We start from the raw sequence: 24,248 nt of genomic DNA on the forward strand, positions 1-24,248 counted from the left end.
ACTTAGGCCTGTATCCAATCACTGCAGCTGAGGTGATTTGAGAATCAAGCTGTTTCTGTTGCATGAGATGGACTTAAAGCAAAGGTCTAAGTATGCTGAATGTGGGGCAGTCAGTTGAAACAACTCTGGGATAAAGTTATTCAAAATAACTTTTTCTTATAGCCTTCTAATCTATACATGGTGTTTGAAAATACCTTGGGGTACCATCAGGCCCACCTTTGTAAAGTGGAAATAGTTTGACATTACTAAGACACTGTCTCAATCAGGCAGCCCTTCCAAAGTTAGTAAGGAAAAGAGATTTTGGATTTAGCGCATGCTTTTTTTTAACCATCTCCCCTTGTTCCAATTGAAATGAAGCTCCGGAATAAGGGCCATAGGATGAAGGTGAAAGGGGAAAGACTCCGGATTAATCTAAAGAAATATTATAGTATAGTGTGCCACTTATAATGTTGACACAATATAATAAAACATCTTAACAGACAGCATATGGTGTAAGCGGAGGTGAAATATACAGACAAATAAGATAGAGCATCAAGGAACTAACAAAGAAAATTGCATGTGAAGTCAGAAAGGTGCATGAATATGATCTCAGTTACAGTAGCAGTGGATAAGAATGACCTGCTATAATATGGACATCCAGTGTTAGTCCTTGTATGTGTGACTAGCTAGTGGACAGATATGGATAGGCAGAGGGATAAGCCAATGGTCTTTATCATCATCATTATTTTATCTCTCTATGAATTACATTTGGGTACAGAAGGTTATTTCCCTATCTGTGAGTTATGGAAACTGCTGAAGATGATCACTGTGAAACCTAAGATTACTTAAAAGAACTACAGAGGACTGTGGGTGACACTTGGGAAAACACAGACACTTTCAACAATTTCAAGATTACTACCCAAGCATGGTAGCAGGAAACCACTTGGAAGAAAAAGGTATATGAAGTGCCACACCGGATTTGCAAAAAAACAATTAGGTGCATGAATTTGAGTAAAGGATTTATGGTCCAATTTGATCAGAGTTAATCCTTATGGTATCAATGCTAAAAAAATATGCGTAACAAAAAATAAATCACAGTCCTTCACCCTTCTAACAGCATCCCTCAGTACAGCATTGTGGTGGTAGCATCTTGTCAGATGTTTTGAAACAGTGTGAACAGGGAAGCTTGTGAAAACTGAGGGAAAGTCGGACAGTGCAAAATACAGGCAGATGCTGGAGGAAAACCTGTTCCAGTCTGCCGGACCCGAGACTGGAGAAAAGATTCACCTTTTAGCAGGGGGTGGGGAGTAACATAGTCAAAGCAGTGAGCAGAGTGAAGGAGTTTAATGGCAGTGGACTGGATGAGTTGAAGACTTTTGAGTAAACCGAGAGGACTACCTTAAAAGCCCTGGTGGTCTAGTGGCCTCTTTGAGGCAAGAGTGATCACCAGTTGCTCCTACCCATGCTGGCTCTGCAGTCAAAATTGCTGCTGACACAGAGTCTAAGTATGAGACTTTACAGGTGATTTAAACTTCTGCAATTACGGACAGCTTGGTGTGTCACCATCACTTGAGATACTGTTTAGAAAAGGGGTTCTAAACCCAGTCTTCAGGACACACCTAGTCAGGTTTTCAGGATGCCTACAATGAATATGTACAAAATAAATCTGTATACCATCTCAATTGTATGCAAATTTCTCATGCATATGCATTGTAGGTATCATGAAAACCTGACTAGCTAGGTGTGTCCCGATGACTACGGTTAAGAACCCCTGGGTTAGGCAATACCTCCAAGAAGCTCTAGTTCTATCAGAGTCTGACAAAATATTGCTTTCTTCTTGTTATTATTTACCAAAAACACGCTGTTCAAGTTTCATTGAGGGATGGTGAGCCAGATAAACTGGCCTCATTAGAATCTTCTGATTTAAATAAATTTTTAGAATCATCTCAGAATCAATTTTCTGAACAAAGCCACCCTTTTGGTTTCTTTTGTGAGTGAAATGGATAAGAATGAATTGATGAGGTCTTAGTTAAAAAAAAAGACTATTTATTTTGTGTTGGAAAGAGAGATTTCCTGATGTGGTGCAAGCTACACAATGCCAGAGGACATCCTTTTTGCAGTTAAAGTCTTGTGTACTGTCTTTCTTCTATGTTTGTGCAGCGCTGCGTATGCCTTGTAGCGCTATAGAAATGCTAAATAGTAGTAGTAGTACCTGAAATAGCAGCAACACTCTGCAAGTGCATTTTGAAGTTATCTGGTTCAACCTATATTTTTTGAACCTGCTCAGTTAAGAGTTTTTTTGTTAGGAAAAAAAGTAAAATGATTTTCTGTTGTCAGCTAGGTGTGGGTTTTTATTATTAAAGGTCTTAATTAATTTAGGTGCTAGTGAGTGTAAAGATGGTTTAATCTTTGAAGATTTCCTTCCAGGTATTCTTTTTCCTTAAATGCATATCTCCACCCTTCCCTTGATGTGGTCTTGATGTTTTTTCCCCCCATTTACATTTATTGTATGTAAATTTGTTAATTAAATTGAAATAAAAAAAAATTGCTGCCAAGACTGCTGCAGGAGTTCATAGCAGCCATTTTGAAACTGCAGCCAGCATGGGCAAGAGGGACTAGGAATTGTTCTTGGCGATGCCAGTTCCAGTCTCAAAATGGTTGTCATGAGAATGACTGCCGGCACCTCACGGCAATCTGACTGCAAAGCCAGCTTGAGTAGGAATGACTGAGGATCCCTCCTGCCCGATGAGGCAACTAGCCCACCAAGGCTTCTAAGATAGGCCCAAGGAGGAGAGTAGCAGCTTTTGTCCATGATGGCTTTCGGGGGGAGAGGGGGTCTGTGCAGCCCACTTTTGGTGGAGGGGGGTTGGTTTTATCTGAAAATGCACTAGCATTTTTTTGGCCAAAACTGAAACATGGACGAACTATTTGCACATGTAAACGTGCATGAATGTGTTACTGCCTAAGTTATAGAACTGCGTGTTGGTGTCTACGGAAAAGGAATATCTACTCCCCTTAGCAGCTGTTCCATCTTGCTCACTCTCCTCTCCCCTCCCCCGTTTAAATCTTATTACAGTCCATAGCCACATCTATTTATTTAAGCTTGAAAAGTGATTGAATAAAATAGCATAAAATAAGCATGAAAAGAATTGCAAAGCAATCTGCATAAGTGCTTTTTTTCCTAAAATTATTTTCTCATTTTTCAATTGTAGGCTAGATACATAAGATTTATGGAAATATATTATGTTGCTTTCTAGCCTTTATGGAGATACACCCGTCCTAAAAAATTAGGTTTCTCTAGGTTAAATAGTTCAGGAGATAAGCATGCAGCCAGACCAATACAGAGACAAAGAAAAATACATGCACTACCCTAAAAAACAAGCTCTAAAAAGGTATATTAATCTGTAAAATGTAAAAGGCACTAGAAACTGTAGAGAGGCCTTGAAATTGCAGAACATCTGAATGCAATTTCCCAGTGTCCATGTCTATGACTTCCAGATTGACTGTTTAATTCCTTCTCCCTTTTTAAACAAGAGCAGAGAGAATAACTCTCATTCTGAGCAAGTCATATTCAGTGAGCAAGAATGCAAAAAAAGAAAGTACTCTATACGGAGAACAAACATCATTCTGAAGACACAAGAACCATGTTACTCATCAGTGGAGAGGCACTCTATACAGTTATAATAATTTACCTGACATCATTTTATATGTTTCTTTCTTTAAAAACTATATAGCCTATTCAGTCTTCCCACCAACTTCTAAGCTCTACAATCCCTTCCTCTCCCTTAGGAGATCCTCTACGTTTGTCCCAGACTTTCTTGAATTCAGATACAATCTTCAGCACCACCATCTCTGCTGAGAGCCTATTCTATGAAACCACTACTCTTTCTGTAAAGTAGTACGGTATTTGATTCAACTACATCCTATGCCCCCTCAATCCTAAGCTTCCTTTCAGTTGAGAGAATTGCCTCCCCTGCATTTATGCCATGGAGGTATTTAAAGGTCTTCCAATGTATATATTTCAATGTCTAAGTCTCTTCCCATATGCCTTCTGATGAAGGTCAGAGACCCATGCCATTTATATCTTTTCAAAGGTGTAGTCTCCAACTGTACACAATATTCTAAATGAGGTCTCATCAGGAGATTTATACAGTGGCATTATCACCTCCTTTTCCTGCTGGTCATTCCTTTCCCTATGTACCCAAGCATCCTTCTGGCCTTTTCTGTCAACTTTTCTATTCGTTTGGCCATCAGATACAATTATCCTCAGGTAATGCTCTTCTTTCATGCACAGAAAATACTTCAGCCCAAATGCACGACCCTGCATTTTTTGCATTAAATCTTAACTGTCAAATTCTACACCATTCTTCAAGTTTCACTAGATCCCTCCTCATGTTCTCCATGCAACTTCTGATCCACTTTGCTAGTCACCACCCAAATTTGTCCATCATTAATATTAATATTAGGAAGCTTGCATCATATACAAATCTGTTTACAAGTTGTTACAGGTGAAAAGAAGCTGCATCAGCGCAAACTTTAGGGTCCTAATCAGCACAACAGACCACAGCACATCATCATTTTCAAAGTCTGTTTAAATGAAATGATTAAAAATTTCAAAATAAACAATTTAAAAAAATTGGCAGTTGGACAAAAATATTGAGTTGATTCAAAAATCCTTCTTTCACCAAACCACTTAAAAGTCAATGGAAACTTAAAGGAACCATGTTTCAAATAATGGCTGTAATTCAGATAAATACAAACATTTTAAAAACATGTACCCAATATTAGACCTATTGTAAGATGCAGAAAGATGTTAATGAAGAGCAAATACATCTCTGTGAAACATAGATGTTCACATTGGTTAAAGGACGGAAAAAAATTAATTACCTGATAATTTTCTTTCCTTTAGTCCCAAAGGATCAGTCCAGACAAATGGGTTGTGACCATCCGCCAGCAGGTGGAGATAGAGAACTCTAATGAGCTGTGCCTCATAAGCTCCTGCACTTAGCAACCAAGTCAGTATTCGATAACAAATCAGTGAAAGAGTGACTTCCAGAGAAAAAACTCCAGCCTCTAGATAGAAAAAGAACTATAAATAAAGGGAAAAAAAACTTGTGCCTTCAAAATAATGGAACCAGAACAATACAAAATAACTGAAATTACACAGAATCCGGAAAAACCGAAACCATCACAGAAGGGCAGGCTCTGGAGTGATCCTTTGAGACTAAAGGAAAGAAAATTATGCTCAGGTAATTAACTAATTTTTCCTTCCATTACATTCCAAGGATCAGTGCAGACAAATGGGATGTACAACAGCAATTCTTAAGAGGGGAGAGACTGTGCTATCCCTGCAGCGAGAACAGTGGCCCCAAAAAAAGCATCTGCTCGAGCAGACATCCAAACAGTAATGCTCAACAAAGGAATGAGAAGAAGACCAAATCGCTGACCGACAGATCTCTGCCAATGAAATTGCCGACTCTGCCAAAGAAGTTGCCAAAGACCTGGTAGAATAAGCCTTGATCTACATGGAAGCAGATCTACCCCTCAGAACGTAAGCCAAAGAAATAGCCTCCTTAAGCCATCAAGCCACTGTCGCTTTGGAGGCCGGCAAACCCTTCCGTGGGTCCCAAAAGAGGACACAAAGATGATCAGACTGCCTGAAATGATTGGTAGCGGTAAGATTTCACATAAGGATGCGCTTCACATCCAACGGTCACAGGGAAGCGTATTCTGCGGAACAGACCTCCCTAGAAAAAGAAGAAAGAAACAGTCTGACATGAAAAAGAGATAGTACAATCTTTGGCAAAAAGGACTGAACTGTCCATATGTAAACTCCCAAGTCAGAAAAGTGGAGAATAGGTTCCCTGCAAGAGAGAGCTTGAAGCTCTGAAACTCTCTGTACCGACAAAATGGCAACTAGAAATACTGCCTTTAAAGATCTTTGATAAGTTGCCGAACGAAGAGGTTCAAAGGGGGCCGACTGAAGAGCCTTAAGAACCACTTGAAGATTCTACTGAGGACAAATACTGTGGAAAGTGGGATGCAGATGAGCAACTCCCTTAAGGAATCGCACTGTATCAGGGTGAGCAGCCAGTGAGGCACTCTGTATCTTGCCTCTATGACACTCCAATGCTGCCACCTGAACCTTGAGTGAATTGAGAGCCAAGCCTTTTTTTTCTAAATAAATGCAAGAGAAAAAGAGAAGGGAAGGCTGAGAAAGAGGTAGAAATTGGCAACGGGGAAGCAGGGAGGGACCTAGACCACTAGGTCCTGAGGCACAGGATATTCTCAACCCCAAACTCAACTGAACCTGCAAGCAGGACAGGAGACCAAACATAAGCCACCAAAGCATACAGGAACTGCTATCCCACCTGCTGGAGAGAGTTGTACCTCATAAGCTCCTGCGTTTAGCAACTAAGCCAGTATTCTCTATCTCCACCTGCTGGCAGATGGTCACAACCCATTTGTCTGGACTGATCCTTGGGACGTAATGGAAAATAATCTTTTCAGTAGATTGAGAAAAAAATGCTATATGTGCACTAAAAAGAGAACAAAATCTCCATTAGGTAAATAAAGGAGACACAAAATACACCAAAGATGAAAATCTAAGTTAAAGAGAGAAAGTGAACAGATGGACTGGCAGAAGGTAAAAATCTTAAGTTCTTTTGTTCAGAACTTACAGATGAAGGGAAAGTGTTGTACGGTGGTAACCGACACTCACAAACATAAAATAATTATAATCCAATCACAGAGGAGGAGTTCTTTGGAGTATTTAAACAAGGGTAGATAAGGCCATGGAACTCCCCCCCCCCCCCCCCCCCCCGGCACAGGAGTTCCACCTCCAATGTCACCGCCTAGCTCCTGGTGCCACCCAGCTTTTTGATATAGACTACTACCATGGCACTGTCCAACATCACTCGGACTTCCTTCTGCTGAATCACAGGACGGAACAATTTCAGAGCCAGGTGTACCACTCAGGTCTCTAGGTGGTTAATGGACCAAAAGGCTTCTTGCAGAGACCACTTTCCTTGGGTCATTCCGCAATGGGCTCCCCAGTCGAGGAGACTTGCATCTGTGGGGACAATAAATTCAGGGAATCCAGCGGAACTTTCCCCCTGCAGGAAGTGAAGAAAACTGTCCCACCCAGATCAGACTGGCTTTAACCTTGGTCGAGAGCAACAACTGGATCTCAAAGTCATGAGACCAGACTCCGGTAGACAGAAGGGCTGATGAGGCCATATGTGTGCTCATGCACAAGGCACCACCTCTAATGTTACCACAGAGCTCAAGAGCTGTATGTAGTTCCAAAACCTAGGAACCCACAGCTTGCATACTGTGCTACTTGGCCACTCGAACCTCCAGGTGAGAAACTAGACCCTATGCTGTAACGAAGCAGACACCCAGGTACTCCAGGACCTGAGAAGAAAGAAGGTGACCCTTAACATGATTCACCATCCAGCCCAGGCTCTCTAAAAGGGCTGGCCTCCACTTTGGAGTTGGCTACAGCAAACTATTTGTCCAAAGAAGGACAGACCCCACATGCCTAGCCTATATGCCTTAGATGCGCTGACCTCTACCACCACTGCCTTGAAAAATGTTTGTAATGCCGTGGCTAGCCCAAAGGGAAGGGCCCAAAATTGAAAAAGGCACCCAAAAATAGAGGCAAATTGTCAGGTTCTCAGGTTCAGAGCCCGCGGGACTGGGCTCTGGAGCAAACGTGAGCCCTTGGGCTGCTGACGAGGAGCGACAGCAGCAGGCAAAACCCACCAACCAACACTGGGTAAGCACACCGGCAGGGACTGCAGACACTGCCCAGCGAACCGGAACACATGGACTGGAATCCCCCGGACTGGAGGACACAGAACTGGAACACTGGACTGCAATCCCCCGGACTGGAACACACACCGGACCGGAACACACTGGACTGGAGCACACTGGACTGGAGGACACAGGGCTGGAACACGGGACTGGAGCACACTGGACTGGTCCACACAGCTTCACCTGCACTTAGCTACTAAGCCCCCCAGAAGTTGAGCTCCTGGGTTCGAGTAGCCGACAGGACTTACTGGATACCGGATGACATAGGGACCAGGACTGGAAACAGAAGTGCTCCTAAACCTAAACTGATCTACGTGCTCCCAAGCCCTAAACCAGCAGGAGTGTTCCTAACAGTAAACTGACAAAAGGACTTCCTAAGCCCTATACTAAACAGGAGCTCCTAATCCCTGCTCAAGAAAGGGACTTCCTAAGCCCTAAACTAACAGAGCAGGGAACTAAACACAAAGCTAACACAGGTGCTACTAAGCACCAAGCTACAAGCAGAGCTTTACACTAATAAGCTGAACACAGAACTAACCAGCTACCTAAGCACTGCTCTAGCAAGCTAGATACAACTAACAAGGTGCTTCCCAAGCACTACTCTGGCAAGCAACCAGAAGAGCTCCTAGCACTAAAAGGGAAGACAGGGGAGCCACAAGGAAAAAGAAGGGAAGCTAACACATAAGCCAAAAGTGATTCTAAATCACCCAACACCAACAGCAAAGACTGCAATGCTCCCACTAGCACAAACACCAGAAGTACTTCTAACAGCAAACTCTGCAGTGTTCCTAACAACACCAAACCCTGAAGTACTTCTATCAGCAACAGAGCTTCCAAAGCCCTACACATAGCAATGCTTCCAAAACCAAGAGGGAAAAGCAGGGGAACCAAGGGAAAAGCAGGAAAGCTAAACACACAAACACCAGTGCACACTGCACTAACACTAACCTGGCCCTTAGCAAAAGCAAGCAGGGAAACTAGACACAAAGTCAGAAATGCACACTGCACCACCCTACCTAAAGCAAACACCACTGTTGCAAAGGCTCTGAAGGAAACAAGACCACTTCCTTATCAAGGCCCTCCCTGATGATCACACTCCCTAGACCTAGGCAAAAGCACACTGACCCAGAGAGGCCCAACCCACACCAATGCAAAACCGTGAAACACTTGAAGCCAGCACACCCAAATAGAGTTAGAGCAACTCAGACTACCCACACAGGTGCAGTATAGTGAAACTAATTAGAGCCCTGCTGCTGGAAGCTGCCAGCACAGAGAGACAGAGCCAGCTCAGAAAGGACAGACAAAGAAACAGAAGCCAGCTAAGAAGCTGACCCCCAGGAAAGAGGTAAGTTTGAGAGGGGTTCAGACCCCAATCATAACACAAATGTACTACTCGGATGTCCCACAAATAAATATGTAGATAGGCCTCCATGAGGTCCAAGGATATCAAGAAGTCATCCGGGCGCACCGAGGCAAACACAGATCAGAGGGTCCCCATCTGGAAATGCTGTAACCGATGGCAAAAACTGACCCCCTAGAGATCCAGAATAAGACAAAATGAGCCTCCCTTCTTTAGGGCCATGAAATACATGGAATAACAGCCCAGACCTCACTCCACTTCCAGAACAGGTTCTATCACCCCCAGCACTAGGATATGCTGTAAAATAAGAGCAAATCAAAATCATGGGTATAAATAATGCCACTCTCAACATTCCAAATCCCAAAAACAATGAGTGGTAGACAAAAACCCACACTGTTCTAACTCATCAAAACATGATCATAAAGTGATTTGTGATGGAGATATTTTCGTGATCTCAAGTTACGGAAAGACGACTCCAGAAGCAGGCACAGCTATGTGCTGAAACACCATGAAGGCTTTAGGATTGTGCATATGTGGGCGTTGGACACCTATAGAAACGACAGCGGCTGCACATTCGAAAACTAAGTGCTTGTGTTTTCATCGCTATTTGCAATGTTACACATAAGTATATTTCGTCGTTTTAGGTTTTTTTTTTCCAAATAAAAGTGAATAGAGAAGTGTAAAAAAAACAGAAGAGTAAATGATTGAGAAGTATGTGACTGTAGGTTGTGGTTTGAAATAGGATGTCCCATAAGAGGCCTAATAACCTGTTTTAAATCCATGCTAATATTCTGATACTCTTCTGTGGTTTAGAGGAACTTTTTGATTGTGTGCCTTAGAGATCATGGGTTTTTGCATACCACTCTATTGTTTTGGGGATTTAGTAAAGTAACAGTGACAGCCTGCCGCTTTAGCTCTGAGCCATAGGGAGACATTAGAAGGCATCAGGGACAGAACAGGTCAGCCTGAGGGAGAAACTTTTCTTGACCACCTCCAGGACCCACTGATCACCTGTGGCAAAACAGGGACAATCTGACACTCATCTGAACCACCGAGAGGCCTGGCACACCCCCACTGGACAGGCAGAAAGATGTGGCCCCACTGGCAGAACCAGAGACTCCAGATCTCTTGGGACTATGAAGGAGCTAGGCTGAAGGGCCTGACCACAGCAGCAGCTGGAGCTGCCAAACATCTGTCCACCCAAAAATGGTCCACCTTCCTGTGGAGACCTCCCAGTCACCAAGGGAACTCCGAGAACCTTTCTGCTTGAGGTCGGGAAGCCAGAGAGGCCAAGCCTCATCCCACCCATGTCCACCACTAACTTTTCCAAGTCCTCCCCAAACAGCAACTGCCCTTGAAAGGAAATTGGCTGAAGGAAAACTAAGAGGCTGCGACAGCATCCCAGTGGTGCCGCCAAAACAAACAGCGAAGCACCACTAGGCTGCCACTGAACAGGTGGCCAGCCATTCCCTGCTCACTTGCATGTACTCCAAATAAGTTTCTTTGTTTCTTCTTTCAAGGGTGAAAACACGACCTTTTTTTTTTTTTTTTTAACAGCTCTATTTCCTGCACCAGGGAATAAAGCTGAAGCAGACAGAAGTAATGAAACTGCCTGAAGGCTACAAGGAAGCCTGAAGAAACAACACCCAAACAGGGTATATGGGCAAGGAGGGGAGAGGGATAGAGACCTGCGGGGCTGAGCCAACACCATACCTAGTGCATGCTAAGAAGCGCAACTGGGGGCAGCGGAGTCAAGCTCCATGCTCAACCAGATCCAATCGGCACTGGAGAACCTGGGAACAGCTGGCTTTGCTGGCTGTGGCCACAGCCAGCAGAGTGGGAAGCCAGGCCAGGGACCGGAAGCACCAGCCTGAGAGACCTACCATAGGCTAGATGTGCAAAAAAATATGGGGTTTTCCTCTCAGCACTACATATACTTGTGAGGTCACTGGAAAGATATTTTTTTTCTCTACTTCCACCTCCATCTGCTGAGGGATAAAAACCACTTGTTTAGATATTATAATTTAATCCCCCTCTCTCCACACAGCTCCGCACTATATTTCAGTGAGTCAACATCAAAGGCCTCAATTCTACACAATTCTTTAGCCAAATAACCAAATATCTCTAGGCATCTGGTCTGCACCATTATTTTCTTGTATACAAAAAAAAAAAAATTATCCCTTTTTTGATGGAACAGAATCAAAAGCTCCTTCTTTCCTCATTTGCTGCTCTGCACATTTTTTTCCGAGTTTCTCAGAAGAAAAGATATTTTGACTGTGTGCCATGACTCAAGGAACCACATCTAATGAAAACCAGCAACCAATTAAATCCTCCTGGTCCTATACATCATTCACATAAATACCCTTTAGCATCTTTGTCACACATTTAATTAATGCAGATTCTACAGTCATTTATTCTGCATTCATGAACTGTTCAAAAAGCAACGGACAGCAAACTGAACTTAGTAAAAGGTTCTGAAAATTCTGTCTGGGGCTCAAGTTTTCTAAACAACTGTCCATCCCAGTGTACAACCAACAAACATGGGATATGGGCATGCCAGAGAACACATTTCAGTACTCATTAACACCACATTCAAGACAGTAAATAAAACTGATGCAGGTTACCCTTTGTGTCTGATGTGCCTAAAGGAATAATACAGTGCATTAGCCCGTTTTGTGAACAAAATTAAGTGTACTGCACAGCTTTTAGAAGGATGCCTCAGCAACAATGTAGATTTCATGGAGACACCCTATATTTTCAAATCGGAGATTCACAGGATGCATGTATAGCACCCAGTCGATTTTTTCAGGTGGGACACAGACCATGTTTCAGAAAAGTCTACTGATGTATTACAGATGGTGTGGCTGGGCCCTGTTTACTAAGGTGTGCTAGTATTTTTAGCACACGCTAACGCTAGGGATACCCACATATTCCTATGGGTGTCTCCAGCGTTAGTGCTCACTAAAAACGCTAGCGCACCCATAGCGCGGCTTAGTAAACAGGGCCCTAACTCTTTTTTAAACGAGTTTTCATTTTTTCTTGTAAACCACTTTGATTTTCCCCTAAAACTGATATAGTAAATACATTAACATATTAATGGCATTCTCCAATATTGGCTTACTTTCTAAACTTCTCAACCCACGGTTTTGATTTTTGCCAATCATACAAACACAAAACTTAACAAGGTGCATTAAAGGATTTAGCGCACACTGATGAATTAGTATGCGTTGTGTCATGCAGCCCTTAGATATACAATAGGCTGCGCAGCACTTAGTGTGCATTAAATCCGTTAGCACACCTTAGTAAATGTTCCCCAAGTCTTTCCTGAGCCTCAGATCATTTTAGCGCGGTTTCCACTATCACCTTTACCAGTTTCACCAAAAAAATTTAAAAATCTATTATCATCTGTACTTATGACAAAAGTCCAAAGATAATGTGAATGCCTCAATAAAACAATTCATTTGTCAAAGGGCACCAGTATATGGACTGTGACCAATTTACTCAGCTGGCCATGATAGGGATATCAGAGTTTCTGTGGGTGGGATGAATTTTCTTACCCTTCACCATGTATCCCCCAGGTAGTACCTGGCAAACAGCATATCTAAGTCCACTCCTACATAAAGGCTGTGGTAACGTATGTGACAAATAATAGTATGAAAAATGGATATAAACCACAACATTGCAATGGCAGCAGTTTCATATAGAAAAACTTGAAAGCTACAAAAACTAAGCTCAGAGACCTTAGCATCTATGGAAAATAAGTCATTTCTTTCAGCAAATCAGTCCTGAAGGCCGTGGATCAGGCTGTAGCTCCTGGGAGCTCTGACAGAAAAGTATCTTAAAAATTAGTCCTTATTCTCCCTCTAAATAGTTAGTTAATTTCCCGGTTCCCAGCTTTATTTCCCAGAACTGCAACGGACAACAAAACTAAATCTCAGCGCAGCACTCCACATTTCATATTTTCCACAGAAAGAGTAAAAAGCTGATTTAAAAAAAAAAAACATATCTAGTTCGTGCACGCACCGGCACTGACCAATCAGACACAAGGTTTCATTTCCAAAGTCCAAAACATCAACTATATCTGCGTTACGATTGGCCAGCATTCGGGCATGCGTCATCTCCCCACTGCATGCCCTTAGATAACCCACCATCCTCTCACACAAGACATTTAAAGGTCTAGAGACGAATACAAAACACCAGTATAAAGTCCCTCGCACGCTGCTCCAAACAGAAGCCACGAGGAACGCTGGCAGGCTGCTGGGGAAAGGAAACCCTGCCTCTCTAAACCTTTTTCCGCTCGTATTTGGGAGAGTTTAACAACACAAAATGTAAAGCCCCTCCTAGAAAGAACGGAAACTCACCAGATCCTCAAAACTTCTTTTATGTTCTTTTCCTTCCCAATCCAATCGCTTCGGGATTAGCTAGAGGGAAAGATGGGACGGAATAAAAACAGTACATTATTAGCAACAGACCTGATCTGATCCGATCCTATAATTTCACTTCAGACGCTGATGCGTTTTTTATTATACCCCCCCCCCCCCCCAAAGGGTCGGTAGCAGAAAGACACTGAAAATATATGAAGGAGAGGGGATGGGACCCTGTACCTGGTGCTCCTCCAGCTCCTCTACCAGCACCTGAAGCGTAAAGAAAGAAAAACAAACGTTAGGTAGGGCAAAGCACTGCCACTATGGTACCTTGCAAAGACTGGAAAAGAGAAGAGAGACGAGGACAGATGACAACCACAATTCCTGCTCACCTGGGCCGATTTTTTGCAAGGGCCGTACTGCAGAAACCTGGCAATTAGGAAATAGAGTTCTGTGAGGAAAAAGAAAAAGCAGAATGAGATCCGGAACGGCATAAAACGCCAGCAACCAGGGGTCCGAGATCCGTCGCTGTCGGCAACTAACAATAACTGTTGCCAGTACGGGTTTTTTTTTTCCTAGCAAAAAAGGTGCCGGTACTCAAATGCCAGGCCGCCCTTCGGGGGTGGGGTTATCACTGAGGGACCCACCCCACAATAGTCAGGCCCCCTGCAACCGATCACAGAATCTAAGACAAGGCAAAATTGTTGTGTAGAGCCTGAGCTCATTCATTAAAACTTGGGGGGGGGGGGGGGCATGGGTCAATTTTAGCAAACAATGGAAAAGGTGCCGGTACTCACTACCCCCTCAAAAAAAGCCCTCTTGCATTCCCCATCATGGGCCCCGCTGTGTCCCAGTCCTCCGGCGACTAGTGAATACGCTCTGCACCCCATGCCCTGCAATGCACCACCTTCGGCAATTACCAATATTCTTCTCCATCCTGCACATCCCGGGCCCCGCGATGCCCCACCTCCGGCAATTACCAATACTCTATGCATCCTCCCCATCAATGTCCCACCTCCGGCGACTGGTGATACCCCCTCTGCATTCCCCCCATCCCGGGCCCCGCCATGCCCCATTTCCGGCAACTAGTAACCCCCCCCCCCCAATCCCCCACTCTATCTCGGGCCCCTGAAGTTGCACTCCATTAAGATAACCAAATACCCTCTGCACCCCCATTCCCATTTCCGGCAACTAGTAACCCCCCCCCATCCCCCACTCTATCTCGGGCCCCTGAAGTTGCACTCCATTAAGATAACCAATACCCTCTACACCCCCAATCCCAGATCCCGTGACACCCCACCTCTGAAAATCAATACAACACTTCCACCAACCGGTACCCACAATCTCCCACTGGCAATTAGTATCCCTCGCCCCATCCTAGGGCCCAAGGGATGCCCCCACCGCTGGCACCCACCACCCTCCCCGTCATTGACCCCGCGATCCTCCACAGACGTCCATTAATTTCTCCCGATCCCGCGATGCAGTTTCCACTGGCAACTAACATCCCGATTCCCCGCGATTCCCTATCACCGGAACCCACCCACTCCAGGGCCCACGATCGTCCGGGTAAAGATAAAACTCCAGAACCTCCACAACTCCCCCAGGACAGAGCCACGCTCAGTCCCGTACTTTCCCTTGGCACGGAACCGCTCGGAGCACCGCACTCTTCCCCGCCCGGGGCACAGAGCCGCTCAGGGTCCCGCACCTTCCCTGCCGGAACAGAGCCGCTCCGGGCTCCGCACACAGACACCCACCGCCTTCCATCTGTGTTGGGCCCGCCGTTGCCATGGCGGAAGCTCCTTTCCAAGCCCGGTCCCGCTCCCACCACCGCTCCCGGCTGCGCTTATTGTCCTGCTGTCCCCATAGACGGGGAGCAGCCGCGGTGTTTCTTTGCTTCCCTCCTCGTCCCAGCTTCGCTGTTCCTCGGCTTCAATTGCATCACGCTTCGCCCCATAACTGGCTGGGCCAGCCGGAGAGAAGAGGTAGAAGAGTGCACATTGTTTCTCCACGCGCTGGGGGGCGCTGTCCTATTCCACCCAAAGTCGGCGTGAAGACCTTTTAGACGGACTCGTTGTAGTAGGCAAGGAGGTTACATTGAGAATCTCCTTGGTTGTAGGGCTATAGGATGGTGTGGCGGCGCTCATGCGACCGGAAGTAAAACTCGCTGGTGGTTCAGGAAGTGTAAAGTTGTTGCTTTTGTTAGTGGAAGGATTGTGTAAACTGAATGCGGAAGTGATGAATTTCACTTCAGCTTGTTTTCGGCAAGGCTTTTTGTCTTGTTAAAATGTTATACAACAGCAGGGGCAGAGGAGCACACTTTTGGTTGGAGGTGCCAGTGTCAAATAAATTAATCTCTGGCCCTGAGTTCTGTAGTTGTTTATACCGTGTTGGGTTGAATATTGGTTAGGCCATGGCCGCAGTTGCCCCCACTTTATTCCACTGCCTACGCACTGCAATTATCATGCTTCTTAGGTTATTGAGCTACGGACGAGTGAGATTCTGTGACATTATTTGCCACTGGGATCTTCCTATGAGAAGGCGACGTCCTTCATTGAGACTGAGATCAGAGCGCTGTGCAGTTTATTTTAATGTGTGGTGGTCTCCTTTAGATACTGTTTGTTTTTTTTAATGTATTATGAATCAAGTAAGGTGATTGCAAAATGTGGTTGTTTGGAAAATGTATCAAGCTTTAGGCTTTGTGGCAGTAGTTCTGTAACTTTGTATACATCTTTTATAATAGGTTTTTAATGTTGAAACTTAGAGCATAACTTTAAAAAGTTGATTTTGTTTCAGTTATACTTTTTTTATCCAGCTTTGTTTCTGCTTCTGATTTGAAGGAGGTTGACCTTGATTCTCATTAAGGAGGCCACAAATTATATATGAGGCTTGGCACTTTGCGTGTGTATTTATTTATTTATTAAGATTTATTTACTGCCTTTTTGAAAGACTTCAATCAAGGTGGTGTAAAGTAAGACTAAATAAGCAATAGAGAATTTCAGCAGTAAAAATATTTAAATAACAATACAAAGTATGGCATAGTATACTACTTACTATGCCATACTTTACATATTGTAGTAGTATAGTATACTATTACAATATGTAATAAAACATTTTAATAGCGTAGTGTATAAGCAAAAGTGGAACATATAGATAGGTAAGAGAGAAAGAGGAGTTAGAAAATAAGAGGACTAAGTTAAATAAAGTTGCACATGAGGTCTACTACTACTACTACTACTATTTAGCATTTCTATAGCGCTACAAGGCATACGCAGCGCTGTACAAACATAGAAGAAAGACAGTCCCTGCTCAAAGAGCTTACAATCTAATAGACAAAAAATAAATAAAGTAAGCAAATCAAATCAATTAATGTGAACGGGAAGGAAGAGAGGAGGGGGTAGGTGGAGGCGAGTGGTTACAAGTGGTTACGAGTCAAAAGCAATGTCAAAGAGGTGGGTTTTCAGTCTAGATTTAAAGGTGGCCAAGGATGGGGCAAGACGTAGGGGCTCAGGAAGTTTATTCCAGGCGTAGGGTGCAGAGAGGTGTAGCAATTGCTTTCTAGAATAACATTTTATTGTGCCTACATTTGAATTTTATTGGGCTTTATAGAATAAGTCTGATTATTTTTCAGCATAAAAAACACAGTTAAGAAAACCATAATTCTTTATCATCTTGAAGCAGCCTGTATTTGATAATTGGTAACATGGTAAAGTGTCTGGGTTTTAAGGGAGCCTGCCGATTCTTGCAACATTCACCTAAACCTGATGTGCATTTGGATATTTTTGCTTTTCCCCTATCCTTTATGAATAAGGGAGAGATCTCCTTTGAGGTCTTCCATAACTCCTTAGTGTCTGATTTACTAAAACTGTTTTCCTATCCTGTGTGTAAGGGAAAAGAAAAAAATCAGATCAGGCCATTAATGAAGGATACTGTAGAAGTACATAGTTCTTAGCCCTACATTATTATTAGATTCTTGTTATACCACATTTCTTTGGTACAACCAAAGCAGTTTACATATTACATACAGCTACTTTTCCTAGTGGGCAAACAATCTAAATTGGGTGCTCATTTACCAACTGAAATTGAATGGATAGCTGAGTTAGCCAGAGTCAAGCTTCCTGACAGAAATTCCAGTGCAGGATTTTTTAACTCAGGTTGTTTATGCAATGGACAAGCAATTTACCAATTGAATCATGATTTGCCCCCACCCTATCATCTTTTAATCTCTCTTATCCTCTGATCCTGTTAATATCCAGTCTCTCATCCACCCAGCCTGTCATCATCCAGTCTCTCTCACGCTCCCATAAGAATAGCCATACTGGGTCAGACCAATGTTCCATCTAGCCCAGTGTTCTGTTTCCAGCAGTGGCCAATCGAGGTCACAAGTACTTGGCAGGAACCCAATTAGTAGCAGCATTCCATGCTACCAGTCTTGGGGCAAGCAGGCCCAAGATTTATTGAGTCTTGCCTTAAAGGATAATGCAGTTAGGTTTTCGAAAGTGGTGTCTGTCAGGGCCAGCAGCTTTTTGCTATCCTTTACATTATTTTGTAGTTCCTTTCCATTAAGTTTTGTTTTAGCATTGTACACCACTTTGGTTTAACTAAGAAGGGTGGTATATCATTATTTTTAAACATTACACATGAGCACCTGTTGACACATGCATCCCGTTAGTCCAGCAAGCATATGGGATGGAAGAAGGGCTTAATGCTTGGAAGACATTGGGCTGTACAACCTTGGAGAATGTGGCTGTACAGGCTGGCAGGGAGCCCTGCATGGTGGGTAGTCAATGGGCTGCATAGAATCCTAGAGCAGTTGCAAACAACGGGGAGTGTTTCAACAAGTGATAGCCAGTGTACTAATAATGTTAACAGTTTTGGATCAGTAGCCATAGCTGCTTTTTGATAGGGAAAATTGGCCCAAATTGGAGTGGGGCCAGATTCAAAGGGCTGCTTTGTGTCTTCACCTGAATTCCCTGAAGTCTTGATCATCCCTCCCCAACTATGCCATGTACAAAGCTCTTGTTCCCCTCCTCCAGTAGGTCACAGGAGGAATAGTGTTAGAGAACATATTGGTTTCATCTGTTGCATGGGGCCAGTCTCTTAATTCAAGCCCTAAGATTGGCTTCATGCGACAGTGAAATCTGACATGCTGCTGAGTTCTGTTTGTCCTCCTGGCCGCTGGGAGAGTGTAGCAAAGTACAGCTCTATATTTGGCAGGGGAGAGAAGATTGAGAGTGGTGTTGATCAGGAGAAGAGGGAGTAAGGAAATTACCTATGTGGTAGGAGAGAGGACAGCTACACATGGGATGAAAAGGGGGAGGAAGAATACACATGAGATGAATTGGAGTGAGGTGAGAGGCAAGAAGAAGGAGACTGCATGGGGTAGGGTAGGAAGGAAAACATGATTTAGAAGGGGGGCAACAAGTAGAGATATAAGAGAGCTGGCAGGACAGATGGCAAGTAACAGAAAAAGACATGGGAGTTGGAGAGAGATCTTGGGATGGTTAGGAAGGGGAGGATAAAGAAGAGAGGGTCAGATATGGGTGGAGAGGAAAGGTTGAGAGGATCTAAGGAGAAGGATGACAGGATCCTTGATGAATGTGTGTGTTTGAAAGAAAGAGAGAACCGTAAATAGAGCAAAATGAAGATAGATGAGGGTGATGGAAAGCAAAGATCCAGGAATGGGTGTGTGTTAGAGAGAGCCAGAGTTGGCAGGGAAAGGAAAGGGCATAGGAGCCTGGGTGAAGGGAAGAAGGAGAAATCATGGGAAGCAATTAGGAAGAGGCATGGAACTGAAGAGAAAAGGAAAAGCTGAGGAGGAATGAAGAAAAGGAAGCAAGCAGAAAACACAGGAAAAGATAAAGTATAAAGAAACAGGTGAATGAGATGGAAAGAGAAACTATTAAAGTACTGCCAAATAAAAAAAAACAAAGATAAGATAGAAATGAAACAAAACAGAAAAACAAGGCAAACACCAGAGATCCATAGAAAAAATGAATAAACAGAAAAAGAGAAAATTATGGCCTATCTGACTCCCATCTATACCATCTACTATCCCTTCCTCTCCTTCAAAGATTGTATGTGCTTGTCCCAGACCTCCTTGAATTTTCAGATATAGTCTTTATCTCCATCACTTCCACCGGAAGACTGTTCCATGCATCCAGCTCCCTTTTTGTAAAGAAGTGTTTCCTGAATCTATCCCCTTTTACCTCCATCCTTTGTCCTCTCATTCCAGAGCTTTCTTTCAATTGAAAGAGACTTGCCTCTTGTACCTTTATGCTATGGGGCTATTTAAATTTCTCTATTATATCTCCCCTCTCTTGCCTTTCTTCTAAAACATACATATTGATATCTTTAAGTCTGGCCCCATATGCTTTATGATGAAGACCACTGGCCATTTTAGTAGCTGCCCTCTGGACTGACTCTATCCTGTTTATGTTTTTGAAGGTGTGGATTCCAGAACTGTACACAGAATGGTCTCACCAGAGACTTAGCAAGCAAAAAAAGGAGGAGGAAAAGTCCTTCACGTAAGTGTGAGCAGCAAACAACATAGTGTTATGGACTCAAGGAGGATGTCAAAAAATCTTTAATCCTAAGAAACATAAAAACGACCTGACATCCATGTTTTGGCACAAAATGCCTGCCTCAGGGGTCAAATGGGTCTAGATAAGAATAGAAATTGCAAACATAAATAAATGCAGCGCACATAAAGTCAATTGTGCATTAACAAATTTAAAAATATTAAAATATGTAAATTTAGTGACACTAGAATAGAAAACTGTCTTTGAATAGATATAATAAAGAATTTTAAAACTGATAAAATTGTAAATTAAGTGACACTTAAAAGACTATCTGTGAATAAACATAATAAAGTGGCACAGGTAGAATTTTGAAACTGACAAAATTGTGCATTATGAGAAATGGAAATGAATTTAATACTCATATGTTACCAGTGCTTTTTTTTGTGCCGGTACAGCGTACCGGCACCTTTTTTTTAGGTCCAACGGCACTGGAGCCAGCTCTCCGACATTGTGCTGGAGCCGGCTCTCCTCCCTCCCCCGAGCTAGCCTAGAGGCACTCCGTGCCGCCAGACGACCCTTCTGCCACCCGACCCGGTCGGTACCTGACCCAGCATTTAAAAAAAATCTACAAGCGGCGGTGCGGTGCCTCGCGTCTGAGAGTAAAAGAAGAAAAATCGCTTCGTCGGCCAGCCTTCCCTCACTGTGTCCTGCCCTCTGATGTAACTTCCGCAAGGGCGGGACACAGTGAGGGAAGACCGGCTGACAAAGCGATTTTTCTTCTTTTACTCTCATACGCGAGGCACCACACCGCCGCTTGTAGATTTTTTAAAAATGCTGGGTCAGGTGCCGGCCGGGTCGGGTGGCAGAAGAGGGTCGTCTGGTGGCACGGAGCTGGTAGGCAGGTGGGGACTGGGTCGGGGAGGGGGGGCTCAGATAGCTCAGGTGGCTGGAGGGAGGGGGAGCAGGGGAACGAGGAGAGTCGCTGGACATGGGTGGAGGGCAGGGGGGACGGGGGGGTAGCTTGCTGGACATAGGTGGATGGCAGGGGAGGGCAGGGGGGACAGGAGGGTCGCTGGACATGGGTGGATGGAGGGGAGGGGGGTTTCTGGACATAGGTGGATGGCAGGGGAGGGCAGGGAGGAGAGTCGCTGGACATGGGTGGATGGCAGGGGAGGGGGTTTCTGGACATGGGTGGAGGGCAGGGAGGACAGGAGGGTCGCTGGACATGGGTGGATGGCAGGGAAGGGGGTGGGACGGGGGGGGGTTGCTGGACATAGGTGGATGGCAGGGGGGACAGGAGGGTCGCTGGACATGGGTGGATGGCAGGGGAGGGGGGTTTCTGGACATAGGTAGATGGCAGGGGAGGGCAGGAAGGAGGGTCGCTGGACATGGGTGGATGGCAGGGAGGACAGGAGGGTCGCTGGACATGGGTGGATGGAGGGGAGGGGGTTTCTGGACATAGGTGGATGGCAGGGGGGACAGGAGGGTCGCTGGACATGGGTGGATGGAGGGGATGGGGTTTCTGGACATAGGTGGAGGGCAGGGGGGACAGGAAGGTCGCTAGACATGGGTGGATGGAGGGGGGTTGTTGGACATGGGTGAAGGGCAGGGGGCAGAGGAGGGTTGCTGGACATGCGTGGATGGAAAAAAATTGCATTATTTTTTTCTCCTATACTAGTATAATATTTTCAGTGATGTCAGTTTATATGCGCTATGACTGGTATAAGGGGTGTGGCTGTAATAGGGATGGAGTCATATGTGGTGACCTCACCCACAATGAGTACCGGCACCTTTTTTTATACAAAAAAAGCACTGTATGTTACTAAACATTGGTAAAGATGTATGAATAATAAAAAAAATGTTGCTAAACATTTCTAAAGATATGTGAATAATAATAAAAGCAACCATATAGAAATATGAAAAATGAATATAAGAAAGCGCTCATACAGTTTCAATTGTGAATGAAAAGTTATGTTCTTTTGTAATTGTTGACCACAAAAACATAAAAAAGAAGAAATATAGGTGCAGTCTGTCGAACCTCAGTATAATCTAAATAAAAACATAAGATAACAACTAAAAATACTACTGAAATGGATGAACAAAGACAACTGGAGATGATGTGCAACATGTGATGAAGATTAAATTGTCCATAAAGGTACACTTCTCTGTGGTCCTTATGGTCAGGAAAGTTGTGATTAAGGATTTTTTTTTTGTAACAAAAAGAAAAATGTACATGTTCAAATTTGTACTCATTACACTGAGGTGAATGGGTAAAAAAACATCGGCAATCCAGATCACAATTGCTTATTGAATTCAGTGCTGAAAATAATCTGGATTATGAAGTGCCATGGAGCAGCAAACTGTGTTGTGAAGAATGTGCTATGTTGTATTATCTTTATTCCAAAAAGCCTTCTGTGAGAAGGTGAAGCATCATATGAAATGATTAAAAAGTGAAAAAAAAATTATTAATTGCCTCTGGTATATGAATGATAAAACTGTCAAAGTAAGATAAAGCACAGCTCCGTTGGTGAGTACAGTTACAATGTTTTAAGCTAAAACAGATTAGTGTTCTCTATATACCAAATATCGGTGATAGGCTTAACTAAACCCATGCTGACGTGATCTAATAAAAAATAGGTGCCAAATAAGTAGAAATGCCGGCAGTGTCATCAATACTACGGCTGTGAATACCATAAGGATAATTTTAAAAAAAATCTTAAAAAGTGTAAATTAATGAGTTATATACTCAACGTGATGAGAGAGAAAAATGGCTCCAAATAAAAGTAAGAGTGTAGTAGGTGGGCCGATCTGGTCTATATACAGAAACTTATACAGCAGTACTATCACCTCTTATTTTCCCACTAGTCATACCTCTCCCTGTGCACCTGAGCATCCTTCTGGCTTTTGATACAACCATCCCCAAGTCCTGTTCTTTCATGCACAAAAGTACTTCATCCCCTATACTGTGCCACTGCTTCAGGTTTTTGTACCCGAAATGCATAACTCTGCATTTTTTAGCATTAAATCTTAGCTGCCAAATTCTAGACTGTTCTTCAAGCTTTGCTTCTTATGTTATCCAAACCATCAGGAGTGTCTACCCTATTTCAGATTTTTGGTATCATCCACAAAAAGGCAAATCTTACCAGACAGCTCATTCACAATACTTGCTTACAAAAATGTTAATAGAACCAGTCCAATAACCAATTGTTGTGGAACTCCAGTATTAACATCCCTTTCCTTAGAATGAATTCCATTTTGTACTACCCTTTGTCACATTCTACTCAACCAATTTCTAACCCAGTTAGTCACTTTAGGGCCTATACAAAGGGCACTCAGTGTATTTATGCTAACTCAGATCTGCTAAGTCTCCCACATTCAGCGGTACATCTCCCGCACTCCCTCAAAAGCGGGAAAGTCTCCCGCTGAGACACTGCGTCAAGGGATAGCTTTGTCCCACATTAGCACCACCGCTACTGCTTCCTCCGATAAGCAGCAGTGGTCACAGAACAACAAAAAAGGCAAGCGCGGGGCCGCAGTAGCCTTCAGGCATGCACTGTTGGTTATGCCGGTCCTCTGCCCCCAGAACGGGAAGTTGACGTCAGCAGGGGCAGAGGACCAGCAGAGTTGACAGGGCATGCCTGAGGGCTGCTGCAGCCCCATTCTTGTTTTTTTTTGTTGTTGTTGTTTTGTCGCGGCTGCTGCTGCTCATTCAGGAGAAGCAGCAGTGTCCAGGAAACAGATACTAAGGAGAAGGGGGAGCAGGAGGTGCTGAATGGAGAGAGCAGAGGGAAGGAAAATGATAATAGAGTGGAGATGCTGGATGGAAGATGGGTACAGAGAGATAAATGGCTTGATAAAGAGGGGGGGTCTTTATTTTTTAGTCCTCAAAATTCATGGCATGATTAACCGCAATTAGTCATGCGATTAACGTTTTTAATCATTGCCCACCCCTAATTTATTTGATCTGCTTTGTTATGTTAGTTTTGTTAAGGATTTTATTGCATCTGTGCTGTACATATGTTCATGACATCATTTCCTGCCTTGAAGCATTTTATAGGAACTTTGGGCAGTGTCTGATTCCCATTTTCTGCAGCATCTTTGCTGTTTGTTGCAGCTCATTGCAGCCATATCCGAGTCCCTGGAGCAGAAGATTTCAAAACCCGGGGGGGGGGGGGGGGGCGGTTCTTAGGGAGACTGTGGAGAGAAGCG

General features: G+C 43.8%; 1 protein-coding gene across 2 annotated transcripts in view; it reads right to left on the reverse strand.

Moving 5' to 3' along the window:
• The window catches only part of BRWD3 (bromodomain and WD repeat domain containing 3), a 195,306-nt gene extending 179,753 nt beyond the window's left edge, over positions 1–15,553 (reverse strand). For both annotated transcript variants that reach the window (XM_030209053.1, XM_030209052.1), the window contains exons 1-4: positions 15,276–15,553; positions 13,914–13,972; positions 13,762–13,791; positions 13,519–13,578 (exon numbers count right to left, since the gene is read on the reverse strand). In XM_030209053.1, coding sequence (XP_030064913.1) covers positions 13,519–13,578; positions 13,762–13,791; positions 13,914–13,972; positions 15,276–15,309 — 183 coding nt within the window. In that variant the 5' untranslated portion in view covers positions 15,310–15,553. The remainder of the gene's footprint in view (positions 1–13,518; positions 13,579–13,761; positions 13,792–13,913; positions 13,973–15,275) is intronic.
• Positions 15,554–24,248: the final 8,695 nt, after the last annotated feature.

This window comes from Microcaecilia unicolor, chromosome 7 (assembly GCF_901765095.1).
Source record: "Microcaecilia unicolor chromosome 7, aMicUni1.1, whole genome shotgun sequence".
Classification (NCBI taxonomy): Eukaryota; Metazoa; Chordata; class Amphibia; order Gymnophiona; family Siphonopidae; genus Microcaecilia; species Microcaecilia unicolor.